The sequence below is a fragment of the Molossus molossus genome, unplaced genomic scaffold, assembly GCF_014108415.1.
Source record: "Molossus molossus isolate mMolMol1 unplaced genomic scaffold, mMolMol1.p scaffold_m16_p_15, whole genome shotgun sequence".
Taxonomy (NCBI): domain Eukaryota; kingdom Metazoa; phylum Chordata; class Mammalia; order Chiroptera; family Molossidae; genus Molossus; species Molossus molossus.
Genome location: NW_023425350.1, coordinates 33,935,915 through 33,955,301, shown reverse-complemented (window position 1 = coordinate 33,955,301; position 19,387 = coordinate 33,935,915). Strand labels below are relative to the sequence as shown.

General features: G+C 41.6%; 1 protein-coding gene across 2 annotated transcripts in view; it reads left to right on the top strand.

Annotated features, from left to right (window-relative positions):
* FSHR (follicle stimulating hormone receptor) overlaps positions 1-19,387 on the top strand; it is a 148,756-nt gene that overhangs the window by 100,575 nt on the left and 28,794 nt on the right. For both annotated transcript variants that reach the window (XM_036262882.1, XM_036262881.1), the window contains exons 3-4: positions 505-579; positions 3,259-3,333. In XM_036262882.1, coding sequence (XP_036118775.1) covers positions 505-579; positions 3,259-3,333 — 150 coding nt within the window. The remainder of the gene's footprint in view (positions 1-504; positions 580-3,258; positions 3,334-19,387) is intronic.

The following is a 19,387-nucleotide window of genomic DNA, read 5'->3' as shown; positions in this document are numbered from 1 at the left end:
AATGCAACCTGCAACTTGTTTTTATAAATAAGATTTTATTGAAGCACAGTCATACTCACTTATGCGCTATCTATGGCTACTTTTGCCCAAAATATCAGTTGAGTAGTTGTGACTAAAACCAAATGGTCTGTTAAACCAAAAAGTATTTCTTATCTAGTCCTGCAGAAAAAGTTAGGCAACCTCTGGTGTAGGAAACTTAATGTTTGCTCTCATCCTTTATATTCCCTAAGTATCTTTAAGTAAAGTCCCTTTCCGTTTCCAGCCTCAGTTTCTACATCTATAGACTGAAAATCCTCTAAGTGAGGCGTCACCTTGGGTTGGTTCTCTCATTGTTCTGTAAGTATTAGCATCTAATATATTTGTTTCATCACAGCTGACTTCATTGAGTGCAGAGAGTGTTTTGTGAGTCTCACAAACATCCTAAGCACCCAACTCTATGCTAAGCCCTAACTCCATGTATGGAGTGTAACTAAACTGACTTGGATGATACTTCTTTCTTCGCAGAGAGATCTCACAGAATGATGTATTGGAAGGGATAGAGGCGAATGTGTTCTCCAATCTGCCCAAATTACAAGAAATGTAAGCAAGAACTTATGGGGTTTGCTCATGACTGTTCTTGGGAATTACCTTAAAATCTGCTTACATTCCTGGGAGGCCCTGGCTCTGCTCTGTCCCCAGATCCCTACAATTTCATTTTAAGATGTCAAAGTCAGCCCAAAGGGCACTGTCATGGGCACCTCTGCCTGGCAGTCCCAGCACCAGTCCAGACCTAGTCTTATCTCACTCTCTCTCTCCCAGAGTTGTTCGCATAGTAAACCTAAGAACCTGGCTCTGTGACTGCTGGCAAGTTCCTCCACCTCATGCTCTCGTTCAAAGTTACTCCCCAGTCAAAGCCCAGAATTAGTCTCACATAACATAGCTGAAGATGAGCAGTCCTAGTCTGAATACTAGCCTATGCCATATAATGACCAATAAACCTTGGCCAAGATACAAAATCCTTCTGAGACTGTTTTCTTATCTATAAAATGGAAATAATATAATTGCATGCCTCATAATATCACTGTGAAGAATACATGATATGATAAGTATAAATTAGATCTAACACATCCACTGGCATGAGTGTGTCAAAATGATTCTTGCTTCCTTTACTATCCCAACTTCCTTTCTCTTGTTGACATTCTATGTTACAACATATCAGTACTCACACAAATCCACTTATGCTTCACATCAGTCTGTAATTACCATAAATTTCTTCATAGAATCATAGACTGTTGAGGCTTTAGAAACTATTTAGTCCAGAATTTTCCAGAGTAAATTGTGTATCATTAAACCCTCAAGAATGTATTGTGTTTTAAAAAGAGGGAAGCCCAGATGATGCGGTTCAGTGGATTGAGTGTCGTCCCATGGACTGAGAGGTCCCAGTTTGATTCCCAGTCAGGGCATGTGCTGGGTTGTGGGTTTGATCCCCAGTGGGGGGTGTGCAGGAGGCAGCCGATCTATGTTTCTCTCTTACATCGATGTTTCTATCTCTCTCTCCCTTTTTCGCTAAAAATAAAAAAATAAAAATAAAAACATTTTTTTAAAAAGGGGGGGGGGAAATTCTATGTCAAATAAGATTAGGAAACATTGGTAAAATAACTATAAGAAAACTTCTCAAAACCTGTAATATGAGAATATACCCTTGGAATCGCCAAGAAGAATATTATATTAAGGGATTCTCAATTAATGTCACCAGAAAGGTTTCTTCTGTGGAGCATATATTAATATCTCACAAATTTTCCAAGAAACACAGGTAGGAAAATTAATCAACTGCTCTTCTAATTTTACAGATGAGTGATGAAAGGCACAGAGAAGTTATGAGGCTTGCCTAGAGCCACCCAGCAAAATCCACAGCAGGATCAGGACTTGAACATAAATCTCTTGACTCTTTCATATCTTTTTAAAAAGTTTTAAGCATTTGCCAAGTATCAGTAGGGAATATACATATATACACACACATGGTCTCTAATGTTCAGTATGTAATACACACACACAGGACTTTGTTTGGGACACTCTCAGGTTGGCCATTTTGGCAGATTCTCCCTTCCTTTTCCCTCCTTCCACCCACCCTGCCCCCCACCCTTTTTCTTCCTCATTGTCATTAAGCTTCTGCAACTGATGCCTTCCCTTCCTCTTCCCTTTGCCCTCCTGCTCCATCCTTTCTCCTCTCTCTGCTTGGCTTCTCCTTACCCTCGTGGGAAAAATGGCCAGGGTCTCAGAACCCCCAGGAAATATCAGAAAGATGAGCCAAAGGGCAGCCAGCCTTCCGTGCAGGGTCAAGCAGGCATCCCACTGTGCCACTGAATGGGCAGTGGAGCTAACGGGACAGCTCTTTCCTGCATGGAGCGATGCTCACCCCCATGTAGCATGGGCTGTACTTAAAATGATTAATTACCTGGTACTTGGATCTGGGTAGCTACATGTTACAGCAACATAAAAGCTAATGAAACAGGGAAGAAGTAATTAACACAGAGCATCTCTGCAAATATACATTGATCCAGCAAGATGAGGAAGGGGCAGCCTCTCCGTTGGAATCCAAATGTGAACATGCTCACCTCCAAACTATTGATCAGGACAGGGCTCAGGCCAACCTGGAGCAGAAGTCATCATCTCCCAGGAGCTGCAAGGGAGCAGCTTCAGTCCACAGCATGAAGGGAATCACCGCACACCCCCAGCTCCTGCCTGCTGGGATCGCATGGTTAAAACCAGAGGCGGCCACTCTGCCCCAATCTTTGTTTTCCTTTGCCTCTTTACTCTCTTGTTCTCCAACCTCCTTTTGCTCTTCAGCCTGTTGCCTTCCCTCCCATCTTCTTTTCACCCTCTTTTGTTGTTTTCCATCCCCTTATCACTTGTCTCCTGACCAGACAAAAGCTCCATTTCCCATATTAGTCTCATCCCTACCCTCCTAGCCTCCTCAGACCCTGGGAGATCCTTACTGGATAAAGACTCAGCTGTGCTCAGGGTGAAAGTGACTCACCCAGCCAGCGCTTTGTTTGCCTCTGATGGACAGACCAGAACTTTGGTGCTGAGAGTTAAACAGGACACGGTTAATATTTAGTTTGCATAGTTTAGCATGTTAAAAGGCACTGCATGCATGCTAACTTTTATTGAAGTGATAGATGGATAGATGTATGGATGACATAAATAATTCTACATAGAATGAAAAATACTGTAGCATTCCTTACTGTTGAGATTATGTTCATGTTTTCTCTTTTACAGTAGAATTGAAAAAGCCAACAACCTGCTGTACATCGACCCTGATGCCTTCCAGAACCTTCCCAACCTCCGATATTTGTAAGAACTCCTGTATTCTGGTGCCCCCTCTATGACAAATTGTGTATTCCTATTTTAGCAAAATGTCCACTTGATACTCTGGGAAGCAGCTTGTTTTTATCAAAGATGTGGGGCAGAAGTGGAGGTGGGGAGACACTTGCTGGTGGATTTTAGTTTCGTTTAATGAGTGAAATTCACTAATATAATTGCACTTTGTTTTCAATTACTAAAACAGACATCACAAGGACTGTCATTTGCTTTAATGGGATTGTCACACAGACCTCTTGCAGAACCCAGTCTTAATTCAGTGTTAATGAGATGCCGCCAAAATTTCTGTTAGCATTTAGCTTATGACCTTGACCTCAAATACATCATCTCCTTTGTTGTGCATATATGCATTATTTTCTTTGATAGATTAGTGTTTTGTTTTGTAAGTTTTAGTTAATATTAGACATGGTATTAACCAGCAGAAAGATTCCTAGTGTTTGAGCTCCATCCCCTGAGCCCACCCACATCAGCAAAAACACTGCTTCTTCTATTCAAATGGCTTTCAAATGAGCTGAGGGCTTGACAAAGCCTCAGATTCTATGATGTGGCCCCACAAAATAACACAAGAATTTGGGCTACAAAGAAAACTCTTTTTTGGGGGGGCAGGGTACGTGCCCCTAACGGGAACCGAACCCAGGACTCTCAGGTCTGCAGGCTGATGCTCCAACCACTGATCCAACCAGCCAGGGCTACAACAAAAACTTTCTAGGCCCATTTACTGATCTCAGATAAGAACTTAACCTCTCAAAGCTTGTTTCTTTGTCACGACAATAGAAGTAAATCTGTCATTCATTAACATAACCATAATGCATAACCAACTACTCCCAAAAGACAGACTTTAAAAGCAATAAGGGTTTATCATTTCTCACCTGAGAGTTGATAGGAGGAATGGTTCTGCTGACCGGACTCTTGTTTTCCTGACCTCAGCTCAGCTCCCTCACACATCTGCAGTCAGTTGGCAGGTCAACTAGGGGCTGGCTGTTCCTCCAGCTCTCCTCCAAGCGGTGCTCATTTTCAGCAGGCTAACATAGGTTTGTACTGGTGGCAGTCCTAGAATTTCACAAGAGAAAGCTAAAGCTTGCAATCCTCTTGAGACTACAACCCTGAACTAGCACAGCATCTCTCTGGTGCATTTTATTAGCCAAATAAATTCATGGGACCAGCCAGGATTCAAGAGGGGTAGAAATAGACTCTCCTTCTTGGTAGGAAAAGCTGCAAAGTCACACCACCAGGTATGTGGATGCAGGGAATGATATGGAATTGAGGCCATCTTTGCAATCAATTTAAAGCACATAAAAGTTTTGCACAGTGTCTGTCACATAGCAAATGCTCAATAAATATTGGCTACTATTGATATTATGACTCTGTTCCTAAATTTTGATCTATGAGAAAAAGAATTAGTAAGTATACTAAGGAACACTAGGCCATTATGTGCCTTAGATCTCTGAATGGAGACTGACTGAGGGAATAAATGCTTTAACAGAAGAGAGTACATATGACCTGAATCTGAGGAAAAAGCAGATCACCCACTCCTGTTCATGTCAGTGGGAGGACTGACACACAACCTATGCAGTTGCACAGGGCCCCGTGCTCGAAAGGACCCCGCGCAGAACCTCAGACCAGGTTTAGTTCTCAGCTGTTTTGACTTGAAATACTTCTTCAGTATTTCTAAATAAGGGGCCCTGAATTTCATTTTGCAATGTACCCCATAAATTATATAGCCATCCCTGCTCAGAGGTTAGGGTCACGATTGCTTCTAGTTTGGGAGTCTTGGCTCCCTAAACAGACTTTGCTATACTCTCTACAGAGGCTAGGCTGGGTTAGGCAGAGAGCAGTGGAGGAAATGTGGGTTAACAGACAAGGCATGGGCCTCAGACTCAGAAAATCTAGGGCTTCATCCTGACCCCACCATTGACTCTTAGGCCAGTCACTGCCCTTCTGGGATATACATGGCTTTCGTGAGCCTCAAGTGAGATTTGCATATGAAAATATTTTTACAAAATAGTTTATACTAAAAGTGCTCAAAAAATATTTTAAAATGTACTAAGTTATTTGTAGAATTATTATTTCTGGTCAACCAAAGTCTACCAGTCCATCCTCAGGAAAACTCCTATAAATGTTGAATAGAGTTATGGTGGCCACTAAGACCTTTAGCTTTTACCTAGAGTGTTTGGAATGAGTTCAAAATAAGGACTTTGGGATGTGCCTGAGCAGTATAGAAAAGAAAAAGAAAAAAATCTATGTATGAAGTCAAAAGGACTAGATTCCAGATGTTTATTAGCTAGACCGCCTATTACCCTCTCTCAGACTCAGTGTCCTTATCTGTACATTGGGTGGTTGTGAAAACCTAATAAGACTATGCCTGTAAAAACCATTTGCAAACTGTTTTTCAGTACACAAACTGTAAAGAACTACACAAATATAAAATTATTAGTGTCCATTAGTTTTCTTTATTTTATCTTTTCTCCTCCTTTACTTCCCAACTACCGTCCCTCCCTTTCTCCTTCTCTCCCTTTTCTCCTGGAAAAGTCTGAGTGAAATCTGGGGGACCACAGAACCTCCAACAAGAGCAACTTAGAACATGCAAAGGGGCACCCCAGTTCACAAACTATCATCTATACTTAATGAAAAGCACTCCTACAGAGGATAGAGCTAAGAAAACCACCCCCCTACACACATATTCCATGGCCCATGACAATAATAGCATGAATAACAATGAGAATGGTGGACTGGGAACAAATGAATAAAGAGATGAAGAATCATTGCAGCCCTGGCCAAGTGACTCAGTTGGAGTGTTGTGCCAGCTGAGGCAGTGGGTTTGGTTACCAGTCAGGGCACATACCTAGGTTGCAGGTTCGATCCCTGGTTGGGGTGTGTATGGGAAAGCAACTGATTGATGTTTCTCACATCAATGTTTTTCTCTCTCTGTCTCTCCCTCCCTCCATCTCCAACTTCTTCTTTCTCTAAAAATATCCTTGGGTGAGGATTAAAAATATAAAATTTTAAAAAAGAATCATTGCAAACTTTGAAATCAAGAGATGCAGAATTTGATCCCAATATGAGCCCACCACTTGTGGCCAGCACCATTCATTCTTGTTAACAAGGACCTTTGGCCTTTTCTCTAGGGGACGAGGGGTGGGAGGGACTTGGGAAGATGTGGGCATGGACGAAGAGGAAACCTTGGCAGACCACAGGGGACAAAGTGGTGACTTTGACTCTGGAAGAGACTGAAATCTGTGTCATCTCATCAATTTCAGCCTCTCCTTTTTGTTCTTTTCTCACTTGGAGGTGTTGAGTGGTCTTCAATCCCATCTGGCTCCCCATCACATCCAAAGCTGGAAGTGACTGATTCCAGTTCCATCCTTTCCTGAGAGGAGGTTATTGTTCTCAGAGCATTTAAAATGTGCTTTCCAACTGGGAAAAGGAAAGAATTAGTAAGCAGGGTTTTTTGTTTGTTTGTTTGTTTTGTTTTTGTGGTACGTGCCCCTAGCGGGAACTGAACCGGAGACTTTCTGGTCCGCAGGCTGGCACTCAACCGCTGAGCCAAACTGGCCAGGGCAGTAAGCAGTTTTTAATGAGTTCTGTCATTGTCAAAGGATCTTCCATGACTGCTCTGAAAAAAACACCCTTACGTAATTCCCCAGTGTCCAAGATTCTTTCACACCCACTGCCACATAGATCCCCATTGGGAAGTTGAGATAAAAGGTTGTTCATCTTAAGTCTTTTGACTTATTGCTCAAAGTGGCCTTCACCACCTGTACCCTTCTTCCCAGGATGTGGCACCCAGTGACTCTGAGAATCCAAAGGCATTTCTATTAGCAATATATTTATTCAAGATTCAGACTATGACCTTTCAAAATATTTTCCCAACTGCAAAAAAGGAATTACCTAAATTCATAAATGGTCCTCTAATCTGCACGCTTATATCCTGGAAACAAAACCCCGTTAAGCTTTCTTCCACACTTATTTGTGTCTGAGCACAAGTCATAAACAACATCACTGTTCAGCAACCAGGCAGAGGTGGATGGCAACGATTTCAGATATTCTTTTGGATGATGAACTACTTGCTTCAAAGAAAAAAAAAACACACACAAAATGGATGAAGAAATCAGAGGGGCCAGTAGGATTGAGTAGTTGTTTATTTCCTTAAGCCAGGATAAATGTTTATCTTCACAGCCACCAAAGCAGGAAATTACAAGGGGTAGGGGTGAGTTGTCATTTGACTTGAGCATCCTAACTGCTGCACACACACACTTAGAAATGTTTTTCTGAAATCTTCAGTCTTGATTCAATTTGATGCTGATCATATGAAGGCACAGAATTCAAGATGACTGAAAATCAGTCTTCTTCATCACTGCCTTCATACTTCACTGAGGAACCCAACATGGTGAGGGAAGAAACTCATGAATCAAGAAATGTACTTTGACTAAAAGAATATATACATCAAAGAATTCACCTGGGTAGAATTTTTTTTAAGTCAATATTGTCTTCGCAGGCAACATTTCTCTCTTTATCACTCTTGCCTTTCTGGAGATGACCTTTTGTGTATGAAAGATTACCTACGGATCTATAAATAAGGTTCTCACAATATTTTCTTGCCTATGCATCCTGTCAATGTAATTCTTAGGCATCTGGATGTTGCTTTTTGCTACTCAATAAACCATAATTTCATCTTAGCAAACCCCTCACACAGATTGTACCCCATCTAACTGACAACCGTCTTCCACTCACATGTGAGCCTGTTAGACCTTAGGATGCCTGCTAACTGCAACCATGCCATCTGCTTTCTCCAGTTGGGGATAATTCCTGGAGACTCTTCACTGGGACTCATCTCAGCAATTCAGGCTATTTTTTTCCTGCTCCCCAAATTCTCTCTTTTCTGTATTCCTCTCTTTCATTTGGTTTGTGTGGTTAATGAAAGTAGCTTCTCTGATCATAAAAGCATTTGTTGGACATTTCAGGGCAAAGGGATGGAGGGCAGAAACTAGGGAGGAAGTATACAGTAACAAGGAAGTACATAGGTTCCAGTGTCACCTGTCTGAGCTCAGGTGTAAGCTCCTGCCCTTGTTAGTTGTGTGACCTAATTGGCTTAACTTCTCTAAGTCTCAGTCTTACTTTCTTTTCCCTAGAAATAGCATTGTCTGAATCCTTGGGTTGTATTAAATGAAGTACTTGCAAAAATGACTGCCATTTAGAAAAAATTCTTAATAAATGTTAGCAATTCTTATTAAATTCCTGACCCTGTGATTTATTAGCTAAGAAGGCTCATGTAAGGGACTTCATCTGTTTGTACCTTAGTTCTCTCTTCTGCTTAAAAGGAATAATAATACCTACCTCTTGAGACTGTTGCAAGGATCAATTCAATAACAACAATCATGGTGGTGATGCTGGTGATGCTGGTGATGCTGGTGATGCTGGTGATGCTGGTGATGCTGGTGATGCTGGTGATGGTGATATCTTCCCTTCTAATCTTTCTAAGGTTCTAAAGGCCTCTTTAACTATTTCTTTTAGATAGAACCCACTGATTAGTATTCAAACACTGAAATACATCATTTGTATTTTTCTATGGACAATGGCATTCTTCTTACTGAATTCCATAAAGTTCCTTGTAGCAAACAAAAGTACAGTATCCTACAGAGTTCTAATGGAGGGCTCCTAACCTCCCTTTAATGCTATTTCCAAAACTAGTGGCCCACAATCTCTCTTACCATCTCCATCAAAATAAATGTCAGTTCTTCACACTGCCAGCTGTCTGGCTAATGCTTCTCAATGCTTCTTATGTTGATTTACAATTTAATTATTTTTATATTTATCATACTTCATTAAATTTGAACCACAGAGCAACCCAAGGAGTAAGCAGCACAGTAAACGTGTATATGTATTTTATAGGAGAAGTAAGTTGGCTTTGCCTGTGGTCCCTGGTTGCAGGCTCTTCCAAAAGGAACGTGCAGTGTTCCTACAGATGGTATTGCTCTGAAACATTAGGTATTCAGCAACGTTTGGCTTTCTATGGTGGCTCGGAAAGGACATATACTAGAGTTCATTTGTAGGTGTCATGGCAGCTGCACACATGGTGGAAAGGACTGGTGCCTCCCCATTTCTCTATCATTTTGGATGTGAATTGGCCAGTGAATATAAACTCATTTGTTCAGTCAACATTCATGTATTGAGAACATATTACATCCAAAGCTTGTTGTGGCTGCTGAGTGTACAAAAGATGACAAGATGGATGAAACCTCTACCCTCATGGAGCTTGAGGAGACAAACAATGTTAGATAATGTCATGTGGTGATAGTCGTATAATGAAAAATAAAGTGAAGAAAGCTGAGAGTGATGCTTTAGAAAGAGTGGGTTGAGAAAGGATGGAAGGCCTTGCGAAGATACAGGAGACATCTATAGAAGGCTCTTGCTTACCTCAAGGAGCTCGGTCTTCCAGGGGTGGGGGAGACTATCAACCATTAACCTCTGAAAATAATAGCATATCTGTAGAGCTGTGTGGCACTGGTCATAAACAAGAGGACTGACCCAATGCCTTAGGCTGGACTCATCAGTGAAATCTTCTTGGGGATAAAGTGAACTTAGTTACAATTTTAAGGATAAATAAAATTTGAAAAGACAGTAAAGAAGAAGAAATTTCTGGTGAAAGAAAGAGGTTAGTGAAGCCAAATAATGTTAAAGCACCATTGTGGAGTAGGCAGAGGATGGGGAGAAACTGAGTCCTAAATAAAAAGTTATGCACTGGGAAGAACAAAGTATGACTATATTTGGATAGATTCAGTTTGGTAAGATTGGAAAAAACAAAAACAAAACCATTAAGGCAAGGGAGTGTAGGTCTAACACAGTAGGAAAGAGTAAGCCATAGAGATTCTTGAGCAGAAGACATGACGACACTGACTTGGACTATAGACTGACCACTAGCAGAGTGGAGACATACTTAAGAAAGTCTTGCCAAGGGACAGTTGCCATGATCCAGGGTACATTAATGGTGGCACCTGGAGAAATAGAAAGGTAATTGGGGACAGATTTTCAAACAACTATCACTGGAATATGATTTACCTCTATGTCAGACATGGACCCAAGTGACTATAGTGATTTTTGTCCACTCACCTCTCTAGTAAACCCCAAAGCCTCACCCCAGTGCCTCCCACACAGAAACATCCTGCAGATAGCACTCATCAAAAATTCACTCTGGGCCAGAAGTCATCTTACACAGGGACTGTGATTACTGGGAAGAAATTATTAGCCATCTCCCTGGCTGTCAGTGTTGTAAGTATCTAAACACGTTGTCATGACTACGAGCATGTTTGGGCACAATGGAAATTATACAATTGCTTCTTTTATCAGTAATCTATCTAGCACAGCCAAGTTTGCTTGCCATTATCAACTCTAGGAAAATATGACCAGATTTTCCTCCTGGAACACTGAAGTTCAGGATGAGATTTTAGCCAGAGCACATCAGTTCAAGGAGGGCAAGGACCTCCTCTTGTCTGAGGGCCTGATCTGAAAGAAGGTGACATTTTCTGCCAGTAACCTCTCCTTCTTGTTCCTCTAACCTGCTCAGTGTGCCTTCTCCTGCAAGCAGCCCAGGTCTTTTCTATCAGCAAGGTAATTATTCGATCCATTAATTCACATCACTATGTTCAGGTCTTGGTAGTCTTCTTTCCAGGAGAATTTGCATTTTTTAAAAAGAAGCCTAAAACAGGTAACACTAAACCCAAGAAATGATAATGATAGACTCCCAGGCAAGGGGATTCTGAGAGGGAGAGACAAGTCCCTACAGGAGTCACTCAAATAGCATATAAGTAATCATCTACTCCACCTGCAGAGTTTCTGAACTACATTTTCACAGGATACACCTGCCTATGAGGTAGAAGTGTCCTCATCTTATTAATTATGAAACAAAATCTGTCTCTGTTCCATGGCTGGTGTGGCTCATTGCACTGAGCATCATCCCATGGACTAAGAAGTCCAAGTTCAATTCCTAGTCAGGGCACATTCCCAGGTTGCAGGCTCGATCCCCAGAAAGGGGCATGCAGGAGGCACCTGATCGATGCTCTCTCACACTGATATTTCTATCTCTCTCCTTTCCTCTCTAAAAAATAAATAAATAAACAAATAATAAAAACATTTTTTTAATCTGTCTCTGTCATCAACAGAAATCAGATACAAAGACAAGTCTAGAGAATTCTCAAAGAGAAGAATCTCAGATTACTTATGTAAAATCAGCCTGATTTCTTCCTCTTTGCTGGTATCACCCCTAGACAATGATGGACAAATTCCCTTAAGTCTCGGTTTCTTCATCTGTAAAATGGGAATAACAGAATATGCTTCAAGAGGTTAGTCAGATGAGGGAAATGGACTCTACGCTATGATCTCTTCAAGCCCAGGCATCCCAGGCCCACATGGAAAATAAACTGCTGCTGCTGCTTCTACCTTCACCGTCTCTATGCTGGGAGGTTTAAAGGTCATTTTTGAACTTACAGACCCTTTTAGATATGCAGTTATCCCTGGGAGAGGCTATACACTAAGAGATTAGGGCTAACACAGTAACTATCAGCTACATATCTGTAGGGATGACGGCAGCTCCTGGAGGCAGAGATGGGCCAGGGGAGGCTAGGCAGTGCAGTGGGCAGCGGAGCAGGCAGGCTGATGGGAGGAGGAGGGCGTTAACTTGAGTTACCAGATTCTGTGCGACTCCAGGGTGGTTACTAGGTTTTCTTCATCTCTGTATCCACAGTGCATGGCCCAAGAAAGGCTCTCAACTACTCATTTTTTCTTCTAGAGCAGCGGTTCTCAACCTGTAGGTTGCAATCCCTTTTTGCCTAAGATTATCAGAAAACACATATTTCCCATGGTCTTAGGAACCGAGACACGGCTCCTCTGTTCATCTCCAGGAGGGTCCGCCCACATGCAGATACGCCCACATACAACATGAGGAACTGTGTTAAAGGGTCGCGGCATTAGGAAGGTTGAGACCACTGTTCTAGAGGATCCTGGCTGTGATCCAGACCTCTTGTGCACCTGTTCTCAAATCGTTCTGTAATGCTCATTGAGGGACCCATTTTTTTCCTCTCTGTCCTCATTCATCTCATCTGCTTCATCTTTCACAATTGGTGCGAGCACAGTCATGTTGTAGCCAAATTCTCCCAAACTCAACTTTCCCACCTGGGAAGGTGTGTTTTGGCTTCTTTGTGGGCACAGCTGCAGTAGAAATGCAGTCCAGGGACACCCCAGCCAGCCAGGTCAGCTGGCCAGGACTTGGGGGCAATGAAGTAACAGATGTCACCACCTGATTCTACTGACCTCTGATCTAGAGCAAAGGCTGTGTCCAATTCATCTCTGAGCCCCCACGAAGTACAAGGTCAGCCACAGGTAAGCCCCCACTCAGTCGGCCCTTCATAAAAATGTGGGCCAACGTTTGAACCTTTCTATCTGGGCAGTGGGAGGGGAGCAGCTGCTGTTTTTAGAGAAATATCTTGGGGCGTTGCAGAGTGTGAACACGACAGAGACAAATGCTCGAAGGAAGAGTATTTTCATCTCCAGCAGATATTACACAAATGTTCTGCTGCAGTTTAGTCATGAGCTCACCCACAGCAAACACCCCACAAATAATGTCTAGTTCAAGAGGCGGAGAGACTGGGATTCAAAGATAGCAGTGCTAGGAAGAGGGAGCAGGATGTGTGGGGGACATGTGAGGGAAGAAGTTAGTCCCTCTCACAAAGCTCACCCAGCACAGTCTCTCTGGACAAGGGCTGAACCACGGGAGCCACCGGGACACAAATTTACTGGGCAAGACACCAAGGAGAAGCTCTTCTCTTTATAGGAGACACACACCAGCTTCTAGCCCCAATCCTGCTTGTAAGAACTTGTAAGCAAGGCACCAGGCTTCCCTGGGCCTTGAGTAAAATGGAGAGAACAGGAAGACCCTGACTCCTTCAAGAGGATGTAAAGAAGGGAAAGGAAGGGAGATGATGATACCGAGTGGGGGAGAACTTTGGAAGTTCAAAACAGCTAATGAGTACAAGCCCTGCTAATTGTGTGAGGCACTGCTAGGTGACGCAGGGATGGGGAACAGAATCATAATGTAGAAAGTGCTTTCACTTTGTATCATATGGTCTTTAAAAAACCTTGTGAGATATTTATTAATGGCTCCATTTTACAGATGGGAAACTTGAGGTTTGGAGATCATGGAATTGCCCAAACTCGCAAAATGATCTTGGGGCAGGAGGACAGAGAAAATGGTACTTGTTGAACATGTACTTACTATGCGGCAGACCCTAAACTAGGTGTTTCACTCACACAACTCATCTCATCTTCCAGTCTTCCAAAACAGTGAGCCATGTATTTTCCAATTCACAAATGAGGGTTTTTTGGAAACTCAGAGATCATGTAGTTGACAGGACTGAGAACTGAAGCCAGGCTGTCTGACTCCAGTCCAGTTCATCTTGCTCTCCAGCACTCCACAGCTGGAGAGGTACAGGGTGTGGATAAAGCCACCATGGATGGACCCAGCGTTCGGAGCACAACACTGACACCTTATTAATGTTTGCCATTTGGAACCTATGATCATCTACTCAGGCTAGGTTGAAATGTACCTAAGAAGTAGCTTTCTACATAATTAATGTTAGAAATGAGTTTGGGGAAGGGTGTGCAAACTCTTTAAAATATTAACTCTTCTGCGACTCCCCTATGTAATTTAAAACTAACTGCTTGCCACAAATTAGTAGCTTGATTAAAATTATGCTAACATCAGCATCCGGGAAGGTCTCAAAAGATGGCCATTTGGCAATGCTCTGTTAGCAGTGGGTCTAAGCTGGAGAGACCTTTAGGTTTTGAAAGTCCTCATTGGTCAATGTTGTATAATGGAAAGAAACCACCAAGAGGCACAGGGACCAGAATGCCTGAGTTTTTCCTTCCACCTTCTAGCAGACAAGTTAACTGAAACTCTCTAAACCTCAGTTCCCTCACATACAAAATGGAGCTAATAATACCTTCCTCATGAGTTCTGGGAAGGATTAGGTGGCTTTATATAGGTAAGACATTTACATGGTGCTACCATGGAAGTAAGGTCATTGGTAAGCATTAACTATTATTCATTCTGGTTCAAGCCTAGAAATTTGGAAATCATAATTCTGTTTATCCTAGAAACGCCTTGTAAAGTCAAATGAGATCATATATAACTCTTTTGGTCATACATGCTATACAAATATGAAGCAAGGTCATTTTCCAGACTTTTCTCGTTAGAAGTCTGGGTCAGAACTGTGACTGGGTCCTAGGATTTTTAGTTACTTTCTAAATAGCAGTTCTCTGAGCTATTGCCACTTTAGCCAGCCTCTCATTTGGGTTCAAGTCAGTCAGTGGTCACTGGGTCCCCCAAGCAGGAGGTGACAGCCATTACACTTGCCACGTGGTCTTCTTAAAGTCCTTCTCTCAACCCAATCACCAAATTCAGGAGATACTCAACAATAAAGGGGGAGTCTAATGTCAATCAATGTGCTTGGGAAAAGCCAGCACACTATTTCCTTCCCTTACATATGTACAATGCATAATATCATGGTAAAAGTTCTGAGAATCCTGCAGAAACGAAATTGCTCAATCTTATTAATCTAGCATTTTCTCCAAATTATTTGACATTGTCGTTTTTCATTAGTAAATGAAGCATGTATATCACCTGGAAAGAGTGTGTCTCAAGAAATGCTTAAAATTTCTAAGTTGGAAGGTATCTAAGAGGTCACAGAGTTTGAGACACCCCACCACCACCACCACCAATTCTGTACTCAATTCCGATGTGTGGGTGTTTCCCCTATACAGCCAAGCAATTCTCAGACACCAGCTGGTGTCCTATAATTCAATTCAATTTCAATACTGCCTACCTGGAGATAGCATCAAATTCCACAGACTAAGGGCTCCATCCTACACGACTGCCCACCCTTCAGACATCAATCACAAGTCCAGGTTCTCACCTGTGCTCCTGACCAAATAGCTATAGATTGGAGGTTCCAGTGACCCCTTCGTGGGTTCAGTTAATTTGCTAGAGAGCTCAGGGAACTCAAAAAAACAATTTGCTTACTAGATTTCATAGGCTTATTACAAAAGGATAGAACTCAGGGACAGCCAGATGGAAGAGATGCATAGGGTAAGGTATGGGGAAGGGTTCAGAGCTTTTATGCCCATACCAATCTCTACATGTTCACTAACCTGGAAGTGCTGTGCCAGGAAGGGGGACAAGGGCTGAATATATATTTCTTACTATAAATCACAATGTTATACCCTCATGAAGAAAACCTTCCGCACAGTTCGTTGGACACATTTCCAGAGGCAGGAAACCAAGTGCTTAGTGCTACAATCCATTCCTCTGTTGGGCAACTTCCATAATGAATGGGAATCAGTCATATAGTAAGAGCACGAACTTTACTAGAGTCAGAAAGGTGTGGATTCAACTTCTAGCTCTGCCCTCCTTATGTATGGCTCTGTAATAGCTTCTGAGCCTCTCTCTGCTAGGCCCCTTCACTTTGATATGAGGACGGTAATGATACTTGTCTCCTAAGGTAGAGGAAAGGAATAAATAAAATAATCAATGTTAAGTGCTTGGTGTGGTGCCTGGTGCATAGGAAGTGTTCAATAAATGTTGCCCATTATTATTATTAATCCTATACCTACTTTCCAGAGCATCACAGCACAATCTATTACCATTTCCACCTGGCAGCCCTTCAGAATCTCAGGCTTCTCTTCCCAAGCAAAATATCCAATGTGTTGGACAATATAGTCTTGATTTCTCACCCCATCAGCAAAAAAAGGAAAGAGTAAAAATTTGAGCATATGTCCCAAAATAACTGTATTTATTTATAAGGCAGATGCACATACAAAATATGGACAAAAATAATATTTTAAAGCATGAAATAAAAATGAATTTAATAGTATGCTTTACATTTATATATTGTCTTGTATACCATTTTATATGGCACAAAATGCCTATTTTGCTCTCACTAAATATTTCATAATAACAATATTTTTTTAAAGCAATGTCATAGAATGTGCTTCATTATGTTTATAATCCTCAGTTTAACACTGAGAAAGCAATTCTCAGGTCATATCAATACTAGATTCCAATGGCTTTTAAAGCTGAAAACAAAACTTCCCTGAAGTGAGTAGATCCAATGGAAGACAAGCATCTAGCTGTACTCCTTGAGTCATGCTTAGTCCTCAATTCCTAAACGTTCATGTAAATATGTTTATGAAATTTAGCTTGTATATTTTCTTTCCTGTCAATCAGATGTTCTTACCAATAATCTTTATATTAGGTGTTGCATTTTTATATTTCTCATGAAAGTATTCAAAACCCAATAAAATAACTTAAATGGGTTAGAACATTATATTTCCTCATTTTTAAAATATGCAAAAGTTTTCATAAATGATGTCATGCATCATTATCAGCAATAAATTAACAATTTCCATGTGTTTTCTTCCAAATGCTCTCTATGCCATAGATTTATTTCTAATGCTGTTGCTTTGCTCCTCACTGATACATTACCTTTTGCTTGAAAAGACAAATAAAATGTCTAATTTGAAAATATGTGCTTTGTAGCACTATTTGACAGCCATTTGTAATCACAGAAAACGTCAACAAATCTGGATCACTTGTATTTTTGTAAAAAAAAATGTGTAAATCATCTTCAATTTTGTAACTTTTTGTAGTAATTGCCCTTGGGATGGCCAACAAATCTCTAGGTGATGATATGATCAGGCCCAAGAGATTAAACAGAATCAGACAGGCAAGAAGGTTGATCCACACAGTTTTGACAGAAGAAACAGGAAGAAATTAGAGCAAGAGGGCAGAAAGAATCTGTGGCTTCCAGTGGTCCCAACAAAACACAAGGGGCACCAGGCAGCAGATAACATGCCAGCCCACTCGGACATCATGGAGGTCCCACAGGAACAATAAAGAACCAGACATAGAAACAGCATTTCAGTACCCAAGAGAACTGGGGAAAAGCAAGACATGTTCCTAGGGGAAAAGGAATATCTCAGTTATGGCACATGGAATACAAGACTGGAGCATGACCAGTAACAGTGCCTGGATATGGTTCTAAGTTCTCCTGTGAGGTAAGTCATTTCCCTGGATAAAAGAGGAAGAAGCTGAATTCTAAACCTTCAACTCACCTGTTAAGGCCATACATCTTATAAAGTGGTATAGTCAGAACCTGAACCCAGATCCTCTAGCACCAGAACTGCTAGCTTTGAAGCTGTGCTATATGCCCCGAGAATACAACCAGAGCCCAATTGTTAAACCAGAATATTAGGTCAAAACAGAATCTGCAGCCAGGCTAATAGGGCTGAGCTCTTCAAAATCCTGCCCTTGGGCTCATTAAATTACCCCTGATTGCTAAGGAGTCTGGTTTCCATGGAGACTGAGCCAAGTTTGAGCTGAATATAAGTAAAATGGGCCCAGTTGTGAAGGCACGAGACTGAGGAGGCAGGAAACCAGGCTCTCCTACTGTCTCATGTAATTCCTTATACAAAATTATTTTACAGAGAGAGAAACTAAGGCTCTGGAAAGGTAAGTGAACTGCTCAGTATCATTCAGCTCGTGTGAGAGAAGGCATTCAAACCCCAGTCTTTAATCATAAATTCAAGGCTTTTCGATTATACCACAGCTTCTTACACACACTCCAAGATTGTGTGATTCTACACCTAACCAAATTTAATAATTCTGAAAATACATGACACAAATTTCCAGTCAACAAGGATCTGTAGTTAATAGCAATCTCAGTTATCACTGAGCCTCATAATATAAAGAGTCTTTTTAATTAAGCATAGTCCACTCTTCTCCTTCTTATCCACCACTGGATAACTAACTTCTCCCAAAATGTTTAGGAGAAAGGAGTTCATTTTATCTAGGAGACTAAAAAATATAATTAAAAAATTTAAAACAATTGAAAAAATAAAAAGGCATTAGCTGCAAACAAATTTTATATCATGGGAAACCAATTAGAAGGTAGAAAAAAAAGTTCTAGTTCAAATCCTCAGCTGTGGCTTCTAAGAAGTGTGCTTTGGCAAAAAATGATAGACCCCCTAACCTGGACACACAACTTGCAGCATCCTCTTCCTAAATCAAATTTGCCTAAAGAATCTCAATGGGCCCTGGCCGGTTTGGCTCAGCGGTTAGAGCGTCGGCCTGCGGTCCGGAGAGACCCAGGTTCGGTTCCCGCTAAGGGCATGTACTTCGGTTGCAGTTTGTCCCCGGCTCTGGTTGGTCGTGCGGGTGGCAGCCACTCGATGTGTCCCTTTCACGTCGATGTTTCTCTCTCTCTCTCTCTTCCTCTCTCTCCCTCCCACTCTATCTGTACAAAAAATGGAAAAATGTCCTCGGTGAGGATAAAAAAAAAAAAAGAATCTCAATGGGCCATCCAGGTCATGGCCTGAACTCTGTTTCTGCCTCAGTTCACAAACTAGAAGAGAGCTGGTTTGCACAGTCTCAGAACAGATCATTCCCTCCCATGGTGGACTTTGGGTAGAATAGAGATAAAGAATTACATTCTTGGTTAGCACGTGTGATGGAGATGGATGTCTTATCCTTCCTAACTTTTCTCAGTCCAGTGGGTTATGTAGTAGGTTCTCAGTAACCACCCACTGGTTTGTTCTGACCACTAATATGAAGCCCCAGGCTTATGGGATGGTAAAAACATGGGCCACCTCTACTCAAGTAGTCCTCCAGTCTTCTTACTTCCCCTTTCAGCACCCAAAAATGGCTTCCAATCACTTGCCAATGAAGTCCACACGTCTCTACCTAGTTTTATAAGTTCTTAAGATACTGCCTCCTCTTTCCTTTTCAGTTCCATCTTTCTCTGTGTCCACCTCCCATATCCCTCTTGTGGTCACTGCACTAGTTCAGGTTGGTAAGCTCTATAGTTTCTTAGAAATCTGGTTTGTTTTACTTCCTACAAGATCTCCATGACTATTTTAATCCACATTGTTTTCTCCTTCTCTGAACTCTTAAGACATTAACAGCTAGTAACATATAGTTTAG